The 23,379-nt window shown below is 37.2% G+C and overlaps 1 protein-coding gene across 4 annotated transcripts in view; it reads left to right on the top strand.

The window, feature by feature from the left end:
- kif5ab (kinesin family member 5A, b) overlaps window positions 1–23,379 on the top strand; it is an 80,789-nt gene that overhangs the window by 53,785 nt on the left and 3,625 nt on the right. The window contains exons 15-28 of one of the 4 annotated variants that reach the window (XR_006371206.1): window positions 3,716–3,862; window positions 4,804–4,992; window positions 5,582–5,699; window positions 8,804–8,868; window positions 9,632–9,753; window positions 13,030–13,131; window positions 13,628–13,688; window positions 13,794–13,865; window positions 13,985–14,089; window positions 16,157–16,370; window positions 17,952–18,204; window positions 19,553–19,614; window positions 22,756–22,783; window positions 22,858–23,085. Coding sequence is in view for 3 of the 4 variants with exons in the window: in XM_044122926.1 (XP_043978861.1) it covers window positions 3,716–3,862; window positions 4,804–4,992; window positions 5,582–5,699; window positions 8,804–8,868; window positions 9,632–9,753; window positions 13,030–13,131; window positions 13,628–13,688; window positions 13,794–13,865; window positions 13,985–14,089; window positions 16,157–16,370; window positions 17,952–18,204; window positions 19,553–19,614; window positions 22,756–22,783; window positions 22,985–23,084 (1,638 nt within the window). In the remaining variant the exon portion in view is untranslated. The remainder of the gene's footprint in view (window positions 1–3,715; window positions 3,863–4,803; window positions 4,993–5,581; window positions 5,700–8,803; window positions 8,869–9,631; window positions 9,754–13,029; window positions 13,132–13,627; window positions 13,689–13,793; window positions 13,866–13,984; window positions 14,090–16,156; window positions 16,371–17,951; window positions 18,205–19,552; window positions 19,615–22,755; window positions 22,784–22,857; window positions 23,086–23,379) is intronic. The other 3 variants (XM_044122928.1, XM_044122929.1, XM_044122926.1) reach the window with 3 other exon arrangements.

Below are 23,379 nucleotides of genomic sequence, written 5' to 3'. Positions count from 1 at the left end.
TTTAAAGGATAACAACGTTACGTTAATGGGGGAGATGAAGACTAAACAGCTGAGATTGTGGATTTTCACCCTTTGCGTGTTGATGGGCGTAACATCGGGCTGAGTAGATGGCATGCTGTTTTTAAAGGAGCATCAGCCTGTATAGATGCACAATACTTTAAGTCAAGTATGAATGGTATGCACCCACCTCGACTAAGTAGTGTGTAATTGGCAAATAAAGTTAGTTTATTTTTACTAAGTCACACACTTGTGTTGTAAGCTGCTAAGAGAAACAAACCCTTTGCAGTAATTAATTGCTATAGATAGAAACACATAAATACATCTGGTATGTGTTTTTCATACAACCGAAGAGAGAGACTCCTCACCTCACTGCATAAGCCTCCTAGTCGGCAGGCAGAAAAAGAGCAAGCAAGTTGACAAAGCAACACGAAACATAAAAAAAAATAACTGAATTTATTCAGAAAAAGATGGACAAAAAGTGAAAATGAGTGAGTGCATTTTGTAAACAGGAGGTACTCTTTCTGTTGTATTAAGCAGAGATATGCTCTTGTTTTCACATGTGCTTATTCTTAGTTAAACCTGGTTTAGGTAAAAAAAAATAATCATGACAAGTTTTCACTTGATCTCTCCATTTCAACAATCTTATAAATGTCCCGATTATCATGATAACTCTAAAGATAATCTTAGGAAATATTTCTGCTGTCTGGTGTGTTAAGAGTGACCTTGTCTACTCAGAAGGAGTCTGGGAACGCTCTAATCTTAAATCGGGGATATTCAATATGTTGTGAGGTATGTGAGGTGTGCTGAGGTAAAACGTATCACATGTTAAATGTGATGTGTAGAGAGTCTGAAATGAAGTGACAGAAACACAGAGAAGAATAAAAAACAAAGAAGACAAAACAACTGCGATGGTGCTAAAGATAGTGCACAATCTGTCTCCATTGCATCTTACTTGTTGGCCATGTTTGTGAACTCTGAACTTATATTTGATCTCATGCAATTTTGCTAAATTTCCTGTTTGATATTTGAATGTTCATGAGTAAATGTTTGTCTGGGGTATGTTGTCTTTGATGTGTGGCTCTGCACCACACATTGTTGGACCAAACCTGTTAAACCTATGATTATTTATCATCATGTGTATGGCCTCTCAAGGTATGAAAATCAACTGAGAATTTTAAATTCTTGCTGTATGAACAAGGCATCAGGAACAATAATATATTAGAAAAAAAGAAATTAATTTATATAATTCTATTCAGTAAATAAAATTAATTAATTACAGTTTATTACTGCTAGTTTAGACAAATTATGGTTTACAGTCAATGAAAACTTCAAAGTATATTTCTCAAAAAGTTGAAAATACTGTACATAGCATCAATAACAATTATTTATTTTGAAAAATGATACAAAATAGCCATGCAATAACCTCCACACTGATGGGTAGGAATACTGAGACAGTTTTCTTGCAGACAGTCATTGAAGTGCCTCACAAAGTGGAAGCCAGAAAAGGTCAATGCTGAACAAGGTGGCTTTTCATAGACTTCTTTATTCAGGCCCTATTAAATGAAAGCTGGCTGGAGGGAACAAGCATGGTAGAGAAAGGTCCACAAGTAACAAGGATAACAACAGCCTTAAGAGGATTGAGAAACAAAATCCATTCAAGAATTTGTGGGAAGATTGACAAGACCTAGAGTCAGAGTTTCAAGAGCTGCCTCACACAGACTAATCCAAGACGTGTTGTCAACGCCGACATACAAGAAGAAAATTTTAGACCATTTCAAGTTTCCTTCTACTGACAAGCTTTATGGAAATTCAGATTTCATTTGCTAGTAAGACTTGGCACCTTCCCAATCTGTCAAAAAGCGCCAGTACCTGTTTTAATCATAATCTTACTGTGTTTGATTAGTCTGCAAGCTGGCTTAAGCTAATCTGAGTCAAGAAGAAAGATGAGAGAAACCAGACTCAACAATACCGATGAGTTGAAGCTGTTATTAAAGCAACCAAGGCTTTATTGACACTGCAGCAGAGCCGGAGGCTGCAGAAAATCACAGGATGCAGAAATTTAAAAATAGCCCCAAACAAATATTGACTGTGTATACAGTATAGTGCACAACCAACATTTCTCTATTAAGTTTCTTTTTTTATCTTCCTATATAATTCAGAAATTTTCTGTAAAAACTTACTGGTTCATTCTTATTACATTACGTCATAATCATCATAATCAACACTTTGAAATATATAATTCCGTGAGATACGTTAAGTTTTGTTGCTATTATGAATCATGTAAATGATGTACAGTTCAGACGTGCAGTCATTTGCAGTTTCTTTGCTAATGTCAAGTGAAATCAGATCAGTAGTTTTTGTTTGGATAGTTTAGTCCAGTCTTTGTTCTTCCTGATTAAATGCCAGTTATTGATTAATGCATCTTAGATAGAAAAAACAAAAACAAAACAAACATGGAGCACATTTTGCTTGAGCAAGTTCCGATAATATCCTTCAGATTCACCCCAGACAGCTTTCCAACCCATCATAGGGCAACACAACCATACACAGAAATGCATGCTTATAAAATTATCTTACAAATAAATATTTGAAATGTGTGCTGTGAAATTGCATTTCACTACTATTTTCTATAAAAATAAAAGGTTTAAAATTTTTGTTGTAATTTTACATCCATAATTATGCATTACTTTGTGTTGAGCTATTTTAAAAAAATTCCTAGTGAAATACCTGGAAATTTGAAGTTGCTGTGTCAAACTGAGGAAATGGTGAAGGCTGAATATTTTTGCAATGAATGTTTTCTGCATACAAAATGAAGGACCAAATGTTCTTAGTTGCTGGATATTGCATGAATACAGGCATGTTTTCACACTTTCATGAATCATTTGAACTCACATAAATAATAAAACATCAGGTTTTGCTGACAAACATTGCTGGGAATATTCCATTTTTTTGTGCATTTTAGGAATGAAGCATCTGTTTAACACTGCCTGGCAACTTTTGCTGTTTATGCTTGGCACGTGGATATTTTTGCATCTCAACAGATGGAGAAAGAGAGAGAGCACACCAGACTGATAAATGTTGGCATCAAGTGATAGCTAGGTTGTGTTTCACATATTCAAATGGGTTTTTTTTTTTCTAAGTCAGAGAGGTACAGGAGATAGTTGATGAAGGTGTTTGATTTCAATCTACCAAGAGTGTGAAGAAGATTCACATACAGAATCCGATTGAAGAGATTTATTTGCTTTCTTTAAACTACCCGAGCAAGATCCTTCAAACATGCAAACCCTCTGGTAAAGCAGATGAGTAGAAACCTTAATCACCAAATACTAGACAGTAATGACTGTTTCACAGTTCAAAATAGCAAACTAAATAAATCCTTATGACAACAACCTTGATCACATTAACCATATAACCATCTCACAGGTGCAGATCTGAAATAATGAATTAACAATGTGAAAACAAGTGCAGGTTATATAAGAGCTTCTCTAAGGATGTAAATCCATCTGCCTTCAAGTTAAATTAATGCAAATCTGCACTTCTTTAAGTTTTTGAGAGCTGGAATAGAGATGAAATGTAGAAGACAGATAAAAGTTTAAAGAGGTAAACTTTAAAAAGTTCCTGTCTGTTTATTTTTTTCTTGAATGAAATCCTTTTTCTCAAGCACATGTCCTCTGTTTGCACTCATTGCCTCCACATCCCTCGTCTCTTCCAACAGGCTCACCTCAGGGCTTTAGAGGTGGAGCTGTCCCGCATCCAGGAGGTGAGCAGCCACCAAAGAAAACGCATCGCTGAGGTTCTCAACGGCCTCATGAGGGACCTGCGCGAGTTCAGCACAATAGTTGGAAGCCGGGAAATTAAGCTGGTGAGAAACAAAACTACCGTATTTATGGCTCAAATGAGGGCTTTTGCTAGATCTGTTGAATCTTTCTGCATTTCTAGTTTAGAATATATGTTACTGTCATCTCAATACAAAAATGTAATTCTTTACGTTGGTGAAATGGAAGAGTGGATTTGAATTTGCTGAAGTACATCCCTGTCCTGAATAGGTTTGTTTCCACATGCTGAGTCACCTTTTCAGTCCTGAGTAATCACTAGATCTTGCTACAGAAATTAATATAACGATGGGGCTGCTAACATGGACTTGATTTTTATTATAAAACAAAATATTTGAACTTCCTGTCTTTTTTATTGTGTTTCTTGAGGACAAAGTAAATGCATTTTTGGTGGATATTAAGAGAAGCTACTCAAATTGACCTTAATGGAAAAGCAGCAGAGCTACATCTCAGAACATTTTAATATTTATGGTTCCTCACTCATTTATATTTTTATTTGTAAAGCATTTTTAAAAACGTATGAATTTTCCTCCAATTCACAAATATACTCTGTATTGTACTGGTTTGTCACATAAAATCCCTAAAATATAGATTTTAATTAATTGATGGTTTGAACTTGACAAAATGTTGTTTGTTGAAGTACGATTCAGACATGCTAAAATTATTTACAAAGAGCAGTTCATGGACCTTTGCAGTAGAATCAATAGGATCTGAGACATTTAGATTGATGTGTACAGTTCTCTAATCCTATACAGTCCACTCCTAACCTGCTGAGTCACAGCATCTGCTAAATGATGCTCTTAATCAAATGTTTATGTGCAAAAGATGCCAGAAAGAGTCTTTCCTTTCCCCCCACTTCTTCCTATGATTTCCCAGCCGTCTTTAAATGGTCACCACTCAATCTTGATAAAACATAAACTCTGCTAGTTTTTCAACAGCCTCCCCTGTTGTGTGCCTTATTTGTCTCCAGCCTGTGGAGATCACTGGTGCGATCGAGGAGGAGTTCACGGTGGCTCGGCTCTACATCAGCAAGATTAAGTCAGAGGTGAAGTCCATGGTGAAGCGCTGCCGACACCTGGAGAACCTCCAAACAGAATGCAACCGAAAGATGGAGGAAACAAGCAGAGAGCTGTCGTCATGCCACCTCCTCATCTCACAGGTGCAGATATAAAGTAATGAATCAGTTGTTGTTTGTTACAGAGGAAACAAAGAACATCCAGATGAGAAAAGAAGAGACTCAGGCATAGAAATACTGTTACTGTGTTATTGTCAAAAAATGAGGAGAACACATATTAGAAACTCAAACATTACCGATGATCATCATCATTATCTTTCAAGCACACTCTTCCATCAGTTTAATTATCATTTAGCATAGTGGGCCATTGTGGGGACTAAATTACTCTGATGAAAGGCAAGTCATGCTTTGTATCATTTTTACTTGTTTGTGGAGATTTCAGATGCTTTTTAGATCTCACCCTTATTTGTGCATGTAGTCCTGATTCTAAAGTGTGGCATATTTTATATTCTGTCTGTGACTGAGGCTGCCTTCAGGCATCAATAGGTAAATTTTACTATCTTTGGTTTTTAAACTAAATTCCCTAATGACTGGAGCTCATAAATATTTAATGTCAGTACATTCATTCAGCTTAGATGGAGGATTTCTCATCTTTAGTGCAGGGTCCTCATGGGTAAAGGTTTGGGGTTTTCCATTCATCTTTAAACTTTGTGATTCACATTGTGACTTTCAGCATGAGGCAAAGATTCGCTCTCTGATGGACTACATGCACAATGTGGAGCTCAAGAAGCGACAGCTGGAGGACAGTTATGATTCTCTGACTGAGGAGATGGCCAACCTCAGAGCTCAAGGTACATCTGAGTATTACCTGATATTACGACATTTTTAAATACAAAAATATCATAAACATAAAACTTAAAATAAAGACAGAGCCTTCAGGCCTGTGAGGCTCAGAGTTGATTAACACCACCAGCATAAAATCCTACTGGATTTTATTTCTACCCTGCTAACTGACATTTGATTTTAAAATTATGTATTATAGAGTTTCTTATTTTAAAAAAACAATTACTATAATAACTAGTATAATTTTAGAAGTTAACTCTTTCAGGTTAAACACAACACAGACATAAAATTTTGATTTTGATTGTTTCCTGTCACTGATACAATGCTGAAGGAGTATATTGGCGGATTGTATTCAGATATCAGAATCACCACGTTCCAAGTGAGAAAAAACTGCACTTTGTATAAAATGCTGTTAAAATGGCAGAAATTAAATGTTTCCTTGCACTCCTGATGGTTTCTAGCTCACTAAATCAAACTGTATCTGGATGCATAAAATCCTAAAAAGAAATGTTGTTATTTTCACCTCTTTTTCCTGAAAGTAGGTAGCTGATTACAACATTTGGCAAATTTTACTGCTTTTATAACTTGTAGGTGTAATACAGTAAATTTGGTGAGTCATTTTGAAATGCATTATCTGGCTTTCTTGGGAAATGAAATGCAGCTTAAAATCCAAAGATGCATAATGCATGTGCTGTGGTGGCGTAGGAGAAAGAGCAAACCACGTTTGGAGGCCTTGAGTCCGTGTCGCGGGTTCGATTCCCGGACCCATTGACATTTACCGCATGTCTTTTCCCCTCTTTTTCCCCCTGTCCTGTCAGCCTACTTTCATATAAGGGACACCAGAGCCCACAAAAGACCCCCTGAAGGGGAGAAAAAGAAAGTTTGCGTAATGCCTATTTTTTAACTAATCAACTTTTAATAAGTAATTTGGTAATTTATTTTGTTTGTCAAAGTGACCACTCTAATATTAGAGAAGTAAGAGAACATGCTGTTCAGCTGAAGCTGACCTATCAGGATATGTACAAAGAAACACCTACTCACCTAAACTAGGAGATATCTGCTGGTCAGAGCAATAATCACAAAATGTATTTACAGAAACATCACTGCATCCATATCCCGTAATATCTTGTTCTTTATCTGAACTATGTGGTACAACAAGCCTTAAGCCACCCCCTCATAAAGAAATATCTCTAGTAAGATTGAATCACTTGAAAAAAACATTGTCTGTGTTTGAAGTTTTTGAGAACTCTTACATTTTTAAAGGACTACTTTTAAAATATCCATGAAAAGATTTGATTTCAATCTGAAATGACATTTAAGATTTTCTTTCACTAGTCCAAAAAAGCTACGGGGTGGCTGCCCAGACACTAATTTAATCTTCCATTTAGAGTCAAACTAGAAGAGATGGTTTATCAACTGTCTCACTGGTTTCTGCCAAGACAGAAAGTAGCTGCCATGGCTGCGGATGTGGAGTGGCACCGGCATTGTCTGAAGCCATGGCTCTGCTATATTAGTTTGGTTAATGACTAGCTCATATCCTCATTAATGATTATGCCTCTAAACATGATGTGTGGTGTTATGAGCAATGATGACTGGCTTAGCTGAACGTGGCATTAAACCTTTGGCAATCCCCTGTTCATTCAGTATTTCTAATCTATCAGACTGTGAGCCATTTTTTAACACTGTTTACAGAGCAGAAAAGTAGCTGAGGTAAACGAATATGGATCATAGCAAATGTAAATTACTATCATTGTAAAGCCAGGAATTTGAGACAGGACCTTTTACTGTAACCACTTTTATTGCTCATGCTGATGGGTTGCTTGAACTTAATCAAGTCATTCACCACATCTAAATGCCAAAAAGCACTAAGTTCCTGCCAGGTGACGAACTGATTGCTATTTTTGTTAAAACACAATGGAACATGTTCAACTAATAAAGTGGAAGATTGCTGTATCTATGAACTCTGAACTGGTGGGTCTGACCTTTAGTAAAAAATAGAAGTCAGACCCACTTCTGACTTGTATTGAGGAGGCGATTTCTCTCCTAAATCACCTGATTCTTCTAAATCACCTGATTTAGGAGAGAAGTCAGGTGAAATACTACACTTAGCAAGACATATTACTATGTCTGATCAAATAAAACATCTATTTATGATTAAAAACATTACAAGGTGAATACACCAATGTTGCAAGAAGCAACAAATCTTTTATCCTGTAGGAAGAAAACTTATCCTTGTTAGGTGTAAATATTAAACAATTTTGTTTGACATTCTATGTTTCTCCTGTGAAGGACGAAGGACTGCTCCAGTTTGCAGATCATGATAAATTGCAGACGGTTGCCAAAGTCAAACGTTGAGGTCAGGGTTCTGAAACAGTCAAAAGTAATCTCGTCTCAGCAATATTAATGACCAGGAAACGACAAAACAATCTGTGTTTCGTGGCGACCGAGGTGAATTGTGGAGAAATCGACGTCCTGTTAAAAACTGTTGTTTGCTTCAGTGGAGCATTTTATTCTGTCATCATTTTTTTATGTTGTTGAGGACAAGAAAAATAAGGCTAAATAAACATTTCCCTTGTCCAGGACAAAAAGATTAATGGAACATTTGAAATTTGTGCTGGGCGCCGCTAGCTGCTGCTACTTCTAGTGCTCTGACACAATTCACAAATCAGGCCAGAGGCAATCTAAGTCATTCTTTCATTGGTTTCCCAGAGAAGTGAATTAAATAACCAGTGGGTTTAAGAACTTGTAAATTCATTTTGGTTGTACTCAATAAGCCAGGCAGACGGGGATAGAAGCAGTTGACAAATACAAAGTCCATGTTGATTGTATTGCCTGGAGCAAGGTGCAGAGCTCAGTGCTTTCATCATCAAACAACAGGGAGTCAATATCTGGTTAGCGTGACCCATAGATTTAATTTACAACTATATATTTTCCTAATGAAAGCATGACTGATGTCAGCATGAGTATCCTTTAATGATTGGCTATCAGGTCACAGTGGGAATAAAACTGTTATGTGACTCACATTATCACCATGTCAAACTCCTTTCTTGTGTTTTCATATATTTTCTCAAACTCTTTCCTTTGTCATCTGATCTAAAACTGCTTGTTTCAGAAAGCATGTCACAGATGACCAATGGGGAGAACAGCACATCTCTCCAGAATCTGTCTGATATGAAGGTAACTATGACTGCAAGAATAGCAATTTTATATACTAAGCTTTTTATTATTACAGCACCTCAGCACTTGGGTAAACGCAGGTGTTTACAAAGTATTTTTTCTATTGAGCCATGAACCCACACATCATGGTGCATTCTTGTATTTTCCAGCACCGGAACAAATGATGACTTCAAATGATGAAGTCACTTCAAACAGAGGAAGAAAGGATTCCTTTGGTTTCAGGGCAGTTTGGATAAATTTGACAAAAGATAGAAATTGTAATTGAAGTTGTTTTTTTGTTTTTTTTTGAGTCTTGTTAAATATGGAAAAGAACCTGAACTATGGAAAAATAGTTGCTTCACTGACAAAATTTTGTCCTTAAGAAGGACCCAGAATGGATGATGAACTTTGCTCATTTGACCCTGGAACAGTGAGAATTTTTGTCCTAAAAAACTTGTGGGAACCGTAGCCATAAAGCTGTTGTCTTATAGGTGGAAAGTAACAGTGATTCTTTTGCTTAGATTTGTATTCATGTGAGAGTTTTTGTCTCTAAGCTCCAGCTTCTTTAGCTCAGTCCTAAATCAGTTTCAGTGGCAGTGTATTGACACTGGTTGTCCTGTGCTCAATGCCCAGAGAACCTTTCAAGTTCACTTCTGCACAATGTGTGTAATTTCTTTTCCCCTGGGGTTTAGCTGTTTGCCCTTTCCTCCCACATCATGTTGCTCTCTCTCCTTTGTGAGGAAGTGTTTGCACTCATTTTATTGGTCTTTTTTTTTTCTTGTTGGCGACTCCTCAGATAGCTCTGGAGGAGCAGATGAAGTCACACCGTGAAGCCCAAAGCAAGCAGGTTGGCCGCCTTCGAGACGAGATCAACGAGAAACAGAAGACCATTGATGAATTAAAAGAGTTAGTACTTCTTTCAGTTTACTTTAATATGCATTCAATTTTCACTTTTACTCCTTTGAGTACAAGAACCTACAAAGGTGAACATAAAGTTCTTTTTTTTTTTTTTTTACAAAATAATGTCCAGCATACTTAACATTATTTTTGAGGCTGTTTTGCATCTCAGGCAGTACATTAAATGTTTTCTAAAACATGCAAATGAATATATCAAAATAACAAAAAAAAATTTTATAAATGTGCATTCTGAATTTCACACAAAAAATTTAGAAATATAAATCCATACTTCCTTTTATCAACCAACTGTGTAGCTGAGGCATCAGATCTGGAAGGGAAACTCAGGGAAACTCCAGATAGTGACAAGCTCCCTTGTCTGAAGGGATGAACACGCACATCACTGTTAGTTCCTGGTCTGCTCTGGTGTTTTCCTGCAGTGGCATGTGCCTGGATGCCCTCCAATGCAGCATCCGCATTACTGCAGGCACCCCAGAGAGGTCCTTATGTAACTGGACCAGCTCAAATGACTTCTTAAGAAGGAATGGAGGAGCGGCTCTCCTCTAAGCTGCCCCCCTCATTGATGGACCTCCTTAGTTTATAGACTGAGCTCAACCATCCCAATGCTGAAGCTCGTTTCAGCCATTTGCATCTTAGACCTATCTCTTTTCTCACCTTGGCAGATGAAGGCATCATTTTCAATCCTAATCCATCTGTCATCCTAACATCATCAACTTGGAGTGAGGTATCATCATCAGTGAGGTATCACCAAATCCAGTCCCAAAGAGCTATTATCCTGCAAATCAGCCATTAGTTCAAGTTGGTAGGAGAAGGAGTGCATTATAATGTTGCACCCACATGCATCTACCTGTCCCTAAAAGGTATTTCCACAGAACAGATGTGAGCCATTTGTTACCAAAACTTATCATCCTAGAGTTATGACAAGCAACGCAATGATAATATTAATTAGCAAATCTCCTTGTTTTCAATTTTTGAACTTTCACCAGGTTAATTTGGGTTTAATATCAGTCCCTGATATAGATTCAAATTGTTGAGGTATATAGAGGTTTAAATATTTGAAAATCTTAAAATTCTGGTTCTGTTTGCATCTTCTTTCCCAAACTAGCCATTATTAATTAGAAGGCAAAATATTCAAACAGCATAGATTAAATAGTTTTAGCTGAATTTTCAGAAGATCTAAGCCATCACTACAAGAGATAAAGCTGTGGGAGGCAAACAAAGCTGTGGAGTAGGAAGACATTGGAGCTTAGCTGCTTCTACCAAACCTCCGCATGAAGAGCCACTGGTCTGACTCAGCCTAAATGTGAAAATAGCTGTCCCTTTAGGTGCCTGAAACTGACGATGTACTATACTGAGCATGACCGCCCAGAAGGAGCTGCAGACCCCATCAAAGAACTGAAGCACACATCCCAGCTGGCCTCAGAGTAACCCACTACCACCAAACGAAGAGATGTGAAGAAACACACATTTGGTACAGATCTGCTTATCCTGCTTTCACAGTCTGAATTTGGATAAGCAGCTTGGAATGGATTGATGGGTGTTATTGAGGCCGAACGGATGTGACAGAGAAAAAAAAGAGACTCTCTGCAGATCCTTTTATTAAAACAGGGGCAAGCTGATGCAGATGTCTTTTTTTTTATTGCGTTTTGTATTTCGAAGATGAAAGGATTAGAGAAAGAAAGGAAATACCTTAAGATAAAAGGGACATATTATGATGTGCAAAAAAGTTTACTGGTAAATATTTTTAATATTAAGACGGGAATTTTAGGAGTTAGTGTTGACCTAAATCTATGCAGAGGCCAATCAATCAGGCCGTCAAGGGTATGAAGCACTGCTGTGAATTTTAATCTTCCCACCACCAACAACTCATTTTTTGCTGGTTATCACTAAACTGAGCCCAGAAGAGCCTCAGACCATGACCAGAGCAGTTAGTTATTTTCTCATTTGATCCAAAGACACGTGGCAACGCCAAGCAAAATGTTTTACCTTAAAATGGTCAAGAAATATCTTGGAACAGATGCACTGCATTTCAGATCTCTTCAGTTTGTCTCTCTTAAGTCCTTGAAATAAACAAATTCATTTTAACATCCAACAAAAATAACTTTGCAAAATACAAAACAGTTGTCATATGAACGTTCAATTCATCAAAGGGAGAAAGTAGGTTTTTATGTTAAAAGTAATTGTTCTAGTTGGAAGTGCCACTCTTGGTGCCAGTCACTGTTGACTGAACTAAGCAGTCCCATATCATCACTCTACCTCCTCTATGTTTGAAAAAGCATGACCTTTTCCTGAACTGTTGTTAGTACATTTAATATAACAGGACAGACAGGAAACAATTCTATATTTGGTCCTTAAGTCGACGGAATATTTTCCTAAAAGCATCAATGATCATGAGGATATTTTTGGCAATAATTGCATCTTTTCTTTTCTTTTGGTCAGTAGTGGTTTTGAACTTTCCCACTGATGACCTTCTTGCCCAGTCTTTTCCATATTGTTGAGTCATAGAAGCTAACATTAATTGATGTATTTGAGGTCTGCAATACATAAGATACTGTTCTAGGTTCTTTCAAGGCCTCTGTTATGCTCTTTGAAACTTACTTATATGAAGCTTCACTGCGGTTCCATGTTTTCTCCATCTGTGGAAATTAGTTCCGTCTATGATTCATTGGGGTCCCAAATCTTTAGAAATATCTTCGTAACCCTGAAGCTTAATAGATTTTTTTGTTCTTGACTTTTTTTTAGATTGGAGCATGACATGTTTTTTTTATTTTTTTTTTATCAGATCTTTTAGCCTACTTCCAGTTGTCAGATGGGTTCTACGTAAATGATGTATTGATTTTCCAGGTCTGGCAGTGATCAGGCTGGGTATAGTTGAACTAAAAATCTCAATAATTCATGATCTAACAAAAGGTGTCAATACTTTTTCATATGACACCAATCAGCATGTTAAAACTGTTTTATTTTTGTTTGTACTAAGGCTATCTTTGTCTTATAAATGTATTTGATCTAAAAACCTAATTGCAGCAAGAAACTAAAATAAGTCTGTAAAGAGGTACCGGTAAGTACATTTTCACAGCACTGTAGGTAACATTAAAATATGAGAATTACTTTGCAGCAGCACAGCGTAATGCAGAGAAGTAGAGGAAAGTAACTCCCATGTGTGAGCTATAATACAGCTTCTGTATCTGCTTTCCATTCTGGAAAAGCCATTAAAGCACAAAGCATCATTTTGCTGACCCTGACCCGATTGATTTTGAACTTTTTCAGCTGCAACCAGAAGCAGCAGCTGGAGTTGGAGCAACTGCATGGCGACTTTGAATGTCTCAGAAGTCGGGAGCATCACAAGAGTCGGCAGCTGGAGGAACTGACGTGAGTCTCTTCCTTACTGTCCTGGCCGTCTTTCAGACACTTCGCCATATGGAGTCCTGGGGGCAAGCTGCCTCTTTAGATTCCCATCTTCCTGTTTTTTTTTCTTTTTCATTTGTCTTCTGTTTTCCCTATTTTTTACCCAGCCACTCTACAGCTCCGTCAGTCTTTTTATAGTGGATGATTCTAGCAGTTTTAATACTTTTTACACCATTTTCTTGCATTGCCTCCATCTTCCTGTCCAACCCATTTTGCCTCTCCATTAGAGTTCCTGTTAATAAGGTAGCAGCTGGTTGTTAAGGGTCCCTTTCTACATTGACCTTTGCAGCATATTGCATCAGATGGCAGATGGGCAACACCCCCATGAGTGTAGCAGCCGGTCTATGCTCCCTTTGTTCTCCAGTCATGAATTATTCTGATCTGAATGAGGTAATCATTTGGGTAAAGACAAGTTCAGTTTTCAGATGGTCTGTCTGGTCATCTTCCTATCTATGTATAGATTTCTCTGCGAACGGCATGAGCAGTCAAAGCAGGACCTGAAAGGGCTGGAGGAGACTGTTGTGAGTCATTATTTACTGTCACGATTTGATAAACTGCCTTCAGGAGCTGCCTGTCCAATTACAGCTCCACTGAACAGCTAATTTACTCATTTCCTCCTTCTGTAGGCCCGTGAACTCTACACCCTGCACAACCTCCGCAAGCTCTTTGTTCAAGACCTCACAACTCGAGTCAGTAAGGTAAGACTAACAAGATCGAACAGTCTTAAAAGTCCTGACAATGCAGCATTTTCAAAAGCAGCAATTTTCTGTAATGAAGTTTTGACAGATATTTCTTTTTCTTCTTTTTTGTTTGACAGAGTACAGAGCTTGAACCTAATGATACTGGGGGATTTATCACTCAAAAACAAAAGATTTCCTTTCTTGAAAACAACTTGGAGCAGCTTAGCAAAGTTCACAAACAGGTAACACAAGATTTGAGAAAACAAAATATTTCCCTACAAAGTTTCCTGACTGAACCCAGGAAGCTGGTTCAGCCACCAATGCAACAGAAGAAAAGTTTAGATCAATAAATTGTCATGTGCAAAAACGACCCAGTTATAATGTAAATCCAATTGAGAATCTGCAGCTGAACTTGAACATTATTGTTTATACACACTATTCAGTCAATCCTGTCCAACACTTAAGTTTTTTAATTGACTATTACTCTATTGCCATTTGGGTTTAACGGATGATCTGGGGTGAACTGTTGAATTCTGCTATATTGTAAGAAAAAGCAACATTTACACCATCAATCTTCAGCATAATTAAACAGAGAAAATTAGGCATTAAAATTTATTAATTTTAGAAAAAACAAACAGTAAGATAAAATTAAGATTTGAAAATCTTTCCTTATACACAAGCAAATAGCAATAGCAAATACACACACAAACTTGCTTACAATCTTCTTCAATATTACTAAATGGACCATTGCAGAACACTAAGTGGTGATCTGCTTAACGTTTTGCAGACCTGCAGAATATTTTGAGGCCGGCAGATTGGTATGAGCTGCACTGCAGCAGTTTGTCAGGCTGAAAACCAATCCCGAGGATACTGCTGGGGGTCTCAATCCCATCCTCTACCTGCTGGCACGGTGGAGATGGAAAAAAAAAGCTATGGTCGTAAATCAGCAAGCTCCCCAAGGAGCATGATAAGACTTTCAAAAAGAGTGTAGGACAGTGGTAGATTTAATCATCCATCTGTCCGTCTAGCTGATTTCGCTTACAACATCCCTTAGCTCCTGTGGGAGTATCCGCTCTGTTTGTCTTTGTTTTCTTTTAAAATGATTCACAGCCAAACAATAAACTCTTACAGCTGAGCCGAAGGTCAATTAACTGACATCTTGAATGTTTTGCCTGTTGGCCAAGTTTGCTTGCATGTAAAACCTTCTAATTCAGAACCTCTGCAGGATGGAGATTAGGTTGCATGATCACGTTCTGGCAGAGTGTCACTGTTTAAAGGTTTGGTCATTATCTTTCTCCAAAGAAACCTGCATAGAGCAGCAATTAGAGTGCAGAACAATATCCATATAGATTTTGCTTCCTGAGGTTAAACAACTATCATCTGTTTTAGCGCAGTGTTGTTTGTTACACGGTTTTATGAAGAAGCTGTTAAACCTGTAGTATGGCCTTTAATATATGACCATATTCCATAAACAGTTATGATAATGATATAAGATAATTATCCTATAGTCAATTCAACAGAGCGATATTTCAACAGATATAAAAACAACCTTCCTTCATCACAATCCCATCCTGAGATCTAATTCCAATTTTAAAAACCCTGTGGAGTGAGCTGAAGAATAGAAAATAAAATAATAAATTTCAGTGATACTCAGAGAGATTGTGAAGAAAGGATCCCTCTCTGTATCCTCTAACCTTGTAAAATACTACAGGGGAAGATGAAATACTGTCCAGTTCATAAAGGGGACTTGTATAAAATATATAAATTTAAAGAGTAGCTATAAATGTGGTGTTGCTAAAATGTGCTTTTCCTGCTGTGGAAACATTTCCTCACAAAAAAAAAGAACTTTTGATTTAAGATTGAACTGCTGAAAGACAAGATAATGAACAGTTATTTAAAAAGTTCATCCAAAATTTAAATTTCTTTATACTACTCTGCATGTCATGTTAGGAAGAACTGATTTATGGTGTCTTCATTCATAAAACTCATAAAATATCAGTTGAGCTAAAAAGCAAAAATATTGTGGTTAAATAATTAAAACCCTGTTTAATCCTCTGTATTTAAAATCTTATTGAAAAGGATGGAGCATTGTTCAGAGCAGCATGTTGTCAACTAAGAATGGTTTGCTCTCACAAGTTCATAATCATAATATTGTTACTCTAATCTAAAAGTTGAACAGGTTTTAAAGATTCTATCATCTTAAAGATCAAATCAACTCCATTGTGAGCTCTGCCTCACAGAGAAAGGCAAGAGTATCAATCCTGACATTGTCAATCCGAGTGTGGTTAATTTTTTGACATGGGTTACAGCTGGTACGCGACAACGCAGATCTTCGCTGTGAGCTTCCAAAACTGGAGAAACGTCTCCGCTCTACCGCCGAGCGAGTTAAAGCACTGGAGGGAGCGTTGAAGGAGGCGAAGGAGGGCGCCATGAAGGACCGTCAGCGCTACCAGCAGGAGGTGGAGCGAATCAAGGATGTGATGAGGCGCAATCCTTTCCGCCGCCCCCACGCTGCTCAGATAGGTAATATGAACACCTTACTCACATCCATGAAATGACCCAGACTTTTCACTACAGCTTGTTGCTAACCTTCTGCTCCGAATAGCACACAATTTTTTGTGTGGCGTGCTGCATCTCAGTAAATGTGCCCAAAAGGAACTACATCTTCCTTTAAAACTATGCGCTGAAAATCCTGTAGTTATATTTATAGTTTTATACACATGTAACATGTATAAATAACCTAAAAAAACAACTGCATGTGAAAATAAAGTTTGGTACATTTAAAGCTTTATGTAGACTTATGAAGAGTCTCTATAGTGCCTTAGTCTTGTATTATCTAAAAAAACTCTCCTGTGCCATTCCTAACGGACTGGGCCTTTTAAGAGGAGAATTACTGAGCTAGAAATTAAATCACACTGCTGCAGCTAGTATTTTTTAAACTTGGTACTGGATTAAATTATGCATTAATTTTTGATCTTCAGGCTGACAATTATCAGTACCATTTATCAAAGTTATTGCTTAGTGTAGCTTATTACAGCAGCAGTGCTGTTTAGTACTCAAATTCATATATTTATTTTAATCTTTTTTATATATGTATAACTCAAAAATGTCATGGAAGTGTCATGAAAGTTGATTATTATAACAATAGGAAAACAAACAATGGAAATCATCTATAATTTTATATGTAACTCATATTAATTCATTTTATAGGAAGTTAACATTATACAGATTATTACTAAAATACAGTCTTATCTCCGTCAAGATGTTTTTCTTTATACGGTCAGTTTTCCTTTGGTCCCTAACATTTAATTTCCCTCACCTCTGGTCATCCGCCACCTTCCATGGCACTGAGAGGAATTGCTAACCTTGCTGCAACTATCCCTTTTTATGTCCCTGCTGTGGCTTCCTCACTAACAACATTCCCTGTATGCTTTAGCTCCACTCGTTTGTCATCTCTCTCTTTCCTTTTCTAGATCACCTTTATGTTGTATGTGTGAGTGCGGTGCTGCAATTTTTGCTGAAGGTGGCTCTGAAACCAATCTGGTTTGGTAGTCAGGAAACAAATGTACTTTAACAACACATTTAGCAGAAGAAGATAGATTATGAGATATTTATGTTTACCAAACTGAGCAGTAGCGCTGTGCTGTTTGAGTTTATAGGTTGCACAGGTATGTGGCAATAATTGAAAAGTAGAAAACATTGAAGCTTGAAGAGGTTTAGCACTTACTGAAATATTCCCTCATGACAGGATTTGCACTGTATGCCTTTAAAGAGGAAAGCTGAAGCTTAGAAAAGCAGTATAATTTATTTTAATCACCAGCTCCCATCTTGAGCGGTTCAACCAAAGATAATTGCAGTGAAATAATGAGAGGCACGCATGCCTCTGCCATGAAAAAACAAGAAATTGATTTATGTGAGAGGTTTTAAAATGATGGTTTTCATTACAAGACTAGGCCAAGCCAATTAAGAATAACCGAGAAGTTCTAAATTAACACATTCACAGCTTTCTAGAGGCATTAAAAACTTCTAGGAAACTAAATTTGTATTTATGTTTTCTGGATGAATCCTGCAAAATGTGCATCAGCCCTCTGTTATTGCTTGCAGCCAAGCCTGTGCGTCCCGGCCACTACCCATTCTATCCTCCCATCAACCACTTCTTCATCCGGGGCTACAGCGAAAACCCCGTCGCTTTCTGCAATGCCGGTTTCCAGAACAAAAACAACCAACCAACAGCTCCCGTGGACGCTCCCCCAGTACATGACGCCGAGGCCAGATTACCTGAGGATGAGTGCAACCAGAACAGCTCTGCAGAACTACTCAACCCACAAAGTGAAGATGAGGGAGACACCCAGAACAAGTGAGTAAGGTCTATTTCCCATTTTATAACTAGTTTGAACCTATAATATTAGCTCAGTGTTATTGAGCTAATGTTATAGTTACACAATATTACATACTTTATAAGTCCTTCAGCTATGTAGTGGTGAAGTTGCCATGATAATCTCTCAGTATTAAGTACAATTACAGGTTCTGAACCCTGTACAAAAAATATTTTATATCTTTACAAGCAAATGACTTTCTTTATTTAACTGTTAAGTACAAGTTAAAAGTTGGATGTACACTTGAAGAGAGGCAAATACTTCCAAACTGAAAAATGAATGAGTTTTTGATGCAGCCCAACAATATTTATGTAAATTTATGTACATCATAACAGAACAAATTGGTCTGGATTCTGAAACACAAAGGCTGTCATCAAGATGACAGCTTAGAAAATACCAGTTGCTGCACTCTATGTATTTTTTTATGCAAGAGAAAAAGAAGGGGAAATAATGATCTGCTGCTGTGGCGATTATGTCTATCTCATATTTAAGTAAATAATTAAATATGATATAAATAAAATTAAATCAAAATTAAATCAAAAGGATGCCTCAACGGTGTTAAAAATTCAATACTATTTTATATTCAGACAGAAATCTGAATCACTGGAACTTTCTAACATATTGTGTTTTATACAGGCTTAACAAACAAAACTTTAAATCACCTTAATCCTTGATTTTTGTTGCATTGGGGGTTGAGATTATTTTCTCTGACTATTTACCACAATACATATTCAACATGTAGTTGTAAAGATTAGAAGTGTGCACACAGTTTACAATCCCATATGTTTTTCAGAATGAATCAAAACATTCGACTCACTTAATGATCTAGACATCATTCTTAATTTGGTTCTGATGTGATGTAGTCAGCTGCTTGCTTGAAGCTGTCTGTGAGGAACATTTTATTCATTTTTCTCTTTGATTGCATCTGCGTCTCCTGTGTTTGTGGTTGAAATCATAGCTGTGATTTGATGCAAATTAGTCACAGCTGCTGGACTAGACGGGCATGTTTGCGTCATGAACCAAATGAAGGGTTAATAAAATTGCTGTGCGTGTGAATTGCTATAAAAATGTTGAGACTGTAACTTCTTATTTTATGACGGCAGAAATTCGCTTTGGAACCAACAGCCTTAAGCTCAACTTTCCAGAGAGAAATTCTGCTTTATTTGTTGTTCACATAACTTTCTACTGCCCAGAGGATGTTGACTTCAAATAATACAAATGATTCATTTAATAGCTATGACCAGTTTTTCTTATTTGTTGTTTAATCTGAAGATAAATACAAAGATTATGTAACATATTTAACATAATTCCCTGTTTCGTTTCTTTTAGGCTTGCAGCTAAACCAATAAGCAAAGCAGAGAAGTCTTCAGAAATGCTTGATTCAGAAAACGGTGAGCCTCCTACCAGTAAATCCTGCTAAAGCTATGAGTAGTCCTGAACAGCAGGGACTCAATTCACTTAAATTTATGAGTGTAATTTCCTAACAACCATTATACACTCATACCAACCATTAAGTTCAGATGTTGTTTTATAAACTCTTACAAAGAACAGACTGTTAAAACAGTTAACGGAAACTGTCCTGCTGCTGTTCATCTGGTTTTTATTTCTTATTTCTGAGATGGTAGGCAGATTTTAACTTGATGTGAATTTTGGAGGTTTCCATAATGTAGGTCAGAGTCACAAAGTTTCTACATTCTTACAATATCCAGACTGTCATGTTTTAGGGTTTGCCCAGAGAATGTGCAGCCAACTGTGAGATCCTCCTGCTGCCTGAAGATTTTGTCCGTCTTCATCTTCGTGTTTGTGTACGTGTGTTATCAGCGGCAGACTCTGGGGGAGACAGATTAGGCTTGCAGTGTCATTACTCAGAGAAGCCGTCAGACAAGCTGGAGGACCAATTCAGCCTCTGACCCAGTCATGACAGTAGTTTGAGTTGTGCAACAACATCACACCACTTTGATTCACTGGGAATATCAATAAAAGTCACAAATGGCATTGGGATCACTTCATCAACATGCTGCAAGTGTTTATGCCTTTCATTAAACATCAGACCTGATCACTGTTCTGCAGAGAGTCCTTCAGGGATCTAATCAGCATGGATTTAGTTTGTGCTGCTTGGAAGTAGCTGTGATGTTTTTTGTTTGTTTTTTTCTTTATTTTTATCACCACAGTAGTTTGTATTCTGTTCAATTTATTTACCAGGTTAAACCTCCAAGGCTGCAGTCCCTCTTTCCCCTCTAGTAATTTCCACTCTGGTAATTCAGTGTGATGAATTTCAATAAGAGCTTGTGGGAAAATGTGGTCAAATGGCTCCACAAGGCTTCAACCCCAAGTTTTTCTCTGTTTTTTTTCTCATCTCTATGATGGAGCCTTGAAAGGTTATTTGCTTTGACAGCAGAAGATTTTTAGTACTTCTCACAATGCTTCTATTTTGTGTTTTTCTTCCTGAATATAAAAACAGTGAAGCATGAGTACTGATCAAATTATTCACTAATTAAATCAACTTCCCTTTGTCCATCATGGGGATGTTACGCTCAGTCTTTCTGCATCCTGAGCAACAGTCAAAGCTCTTTGTTACATTCAGTTGTCAATATGTGTGTCAGGCAGCCAGGGGAAAGTTTTGTGAAATCAATTCTTGTCAGGAAAGCTCAATAGCAGATTAGTGGATTTAGTAATAAACTGATTGCCAGCACTGAGGAGCACCTGGAAAATGGATTTAGCTCAACAAACTGCACAGAGGTATATGGTCAGAAAAAAACCCCTCCATTTTCTATGTTAAGCGCTGCTCTGCTGCATTGATTGTCTACCAGTAATGGCAGCTTTTAAGAAGGATGTGCTTTTAATGAACATTTAATAAAATTACACTTTTGGAACCTGGATGGTTTCTGATATTAGCTGTACAAAAGGAAATACTGACAGCAATGACTCTCCTCTTGTTCAGCCAGGTCCAACAAAAGCAACGTATGAATGAAAACAACCAGGAATGACATTAGCATTCATCTTCATCTGCTCTGTGCTTAAGCTTGTATTTGCTTTTTGGTTAAATTCAGACATTAAAGTACCTCTTGGTCAGACCCACATTAACCAGAGGTCTGTTGTGCAGCTGAGTCAATTGTATAGCTTTTTTTGCAGGAAAGGGTTCTCGTTCCATTTATATTCATAGTCTCTGTCCCGAAGTTTCATTCTAATCCTTTTTCTAATTTGCATAGCCATAATGACAGGAAGACCTAAACCATACAGAAACAATATAAAAAATGTGATGCTCCTGCCTCTTTTCATAATTTTTTCTTGAGAAAAAGTTCTGTTTTATTGTTTTTGATGTTGTTATATGAACAAAATAACAGAAGAAAAAATTTGCTTTTTAACTGGTAATGAATAATATGAGGAGTATAAGAATTATAGAAAATTCTGGATGATGATTCTAATTAGTTTTTGAGTATGATTTTAGTGTTTAAACAACCTTAAAAAGGCACATTTATTCATATATTCTTTCCTCTTTCAGCTGTGTTTGGGCTGCACCATATTGATAAATATATTTTGATAAGAATTGAAAAAATATGCTAACAATGTTGCAAAAGACGATGGGAAGAACAATGAAAGAAAAAAAGAAAGTCAGTTACAGTTTGACTGGGATAATTTCTGGCATCAGCGTAACACAATATCTCTCAAAAACAAAAGTACTGAGAGAAAACTCTCTAGTATTAGTTCATATTGTGAAAATATACCTCGCAATTTATCTTTTGTGGAAGTGAGATATGTTTTCGGAGTGCAGTAGCTTGGGGACCTAACAAACTGACACCATGTACAAGGATTTAAAAGTGCTAGAAGAGATGGATTGCTACTTACCACTTAGATTTTGTCAGCCGTCAAACAGATTTAGCAATTTCTGGATGGGTGTCAGCTCTCCCATTAATGCAGATACCTCTCACCAGATTACTTTTTATTTGTGAGCCATGCAGGTATGGGAAAGCCTGACTTTTCACAACATGATCAGTCTGTATTTTTCTCATGGGGGTTCAAATGCACCACAGAAATATAGGTTCAGTTTTGATATTCTGAACACACTGTCTATCACCCCACTCAGTTCATCTAAAGGTTATTTTTTCACAAGAACATGTTTGTTTAGCTTTTAAAAGTAAACTTCTACTTCACTACAAGAATAGCTAATACTTATTCAATTTGGAAAGTAATGCTGGTTGTAACATATTTATGTTTCATAGTTTCTAAAATGCTGTGATTCTTGCTTTAAAATACATTCTTTGGACTTTATCCAGAAGTAGAATAAAATCATTTGTTCTGAATAATGTGCTTTTAATTATATAAACTTAAAGTAAAGCCTTGCTGCCTCGCTTAGTTGCCATGATGTTTTATGCAGCTGCTTGTTCAAAAGTGACTAATCTTCAGTGGCTCTCAGATGTAATATTTTAGTCTATGTATGTCTGTTGTAACCCCACTTCCTCCAAGTCATAACACCACCAAACCCCATTCACTGTGCACCTGTCTGTGTCCTTATGCACTGTTTCTGTCCACAGGAAACACCACAGATTTCAATGACAACAGGTAAGACTATGGTGAACCCAGTTTGAATTCATGTTCTGATTCCACTTGTGCATTAAGGACATGCAACATGTCAGCTCTGAAATGCCTTCCTCACCGTTGCATCTCCCTGCTCCATTGCTGCCCCCTTGCTGCGGACACTGCTACTGCTGCTGCAACGCCCTGTGATCCTGGTGTGTGTGCATCTATGTGTGTGGTGGTTAGCATGTGTCTGAATGTGAATTCTGTGCCCAGAACTGATGTCTGCGACAATCAGGACGCAGCCAAACTCTACAAATTGCAGAATGAGGCTTCAGCCAGCTAAGGTAAGAATAAAGTATGTGATATCAAAGGACAGTGTTCATGTGCAAACAATGGATCAGAAATTAATGAAGAAAATGTCAGAGCTATTCAGCACAGGCTTTTAAATCTTTAATATGAAATCTTGTACATTTTATGTCTGTAAACTGCAGCTGCATTAATTTGGCCTGCAGGACTTTTACATGGATTTCACTGGTACCACTCAGTGGCTCATTCTATAATTAATGGTGTGTTTCTCTGCAAACCCTAGGTTAGCTGGCAAAATAGGCTCTTGGGAATTAATTAAAACTGTAAGCTGA

Source organism: Gambusia affinis, linkage group LG07 (genome assembly GCF_019740435.1).
Source record: "Gambusia affinis linkage group LG07, SWU_Gaff_1.0, whole genome shotgun sequence".
NCBI lineage: Eukaryota > Metazoa > Chordata > Actinopteri > Cyprinodontiformes > Poeciliidae > Gambusia > Gambusia affinis.
This window is presented reverse-complemented; position numbering and strand designations above follow the sequence as displayed.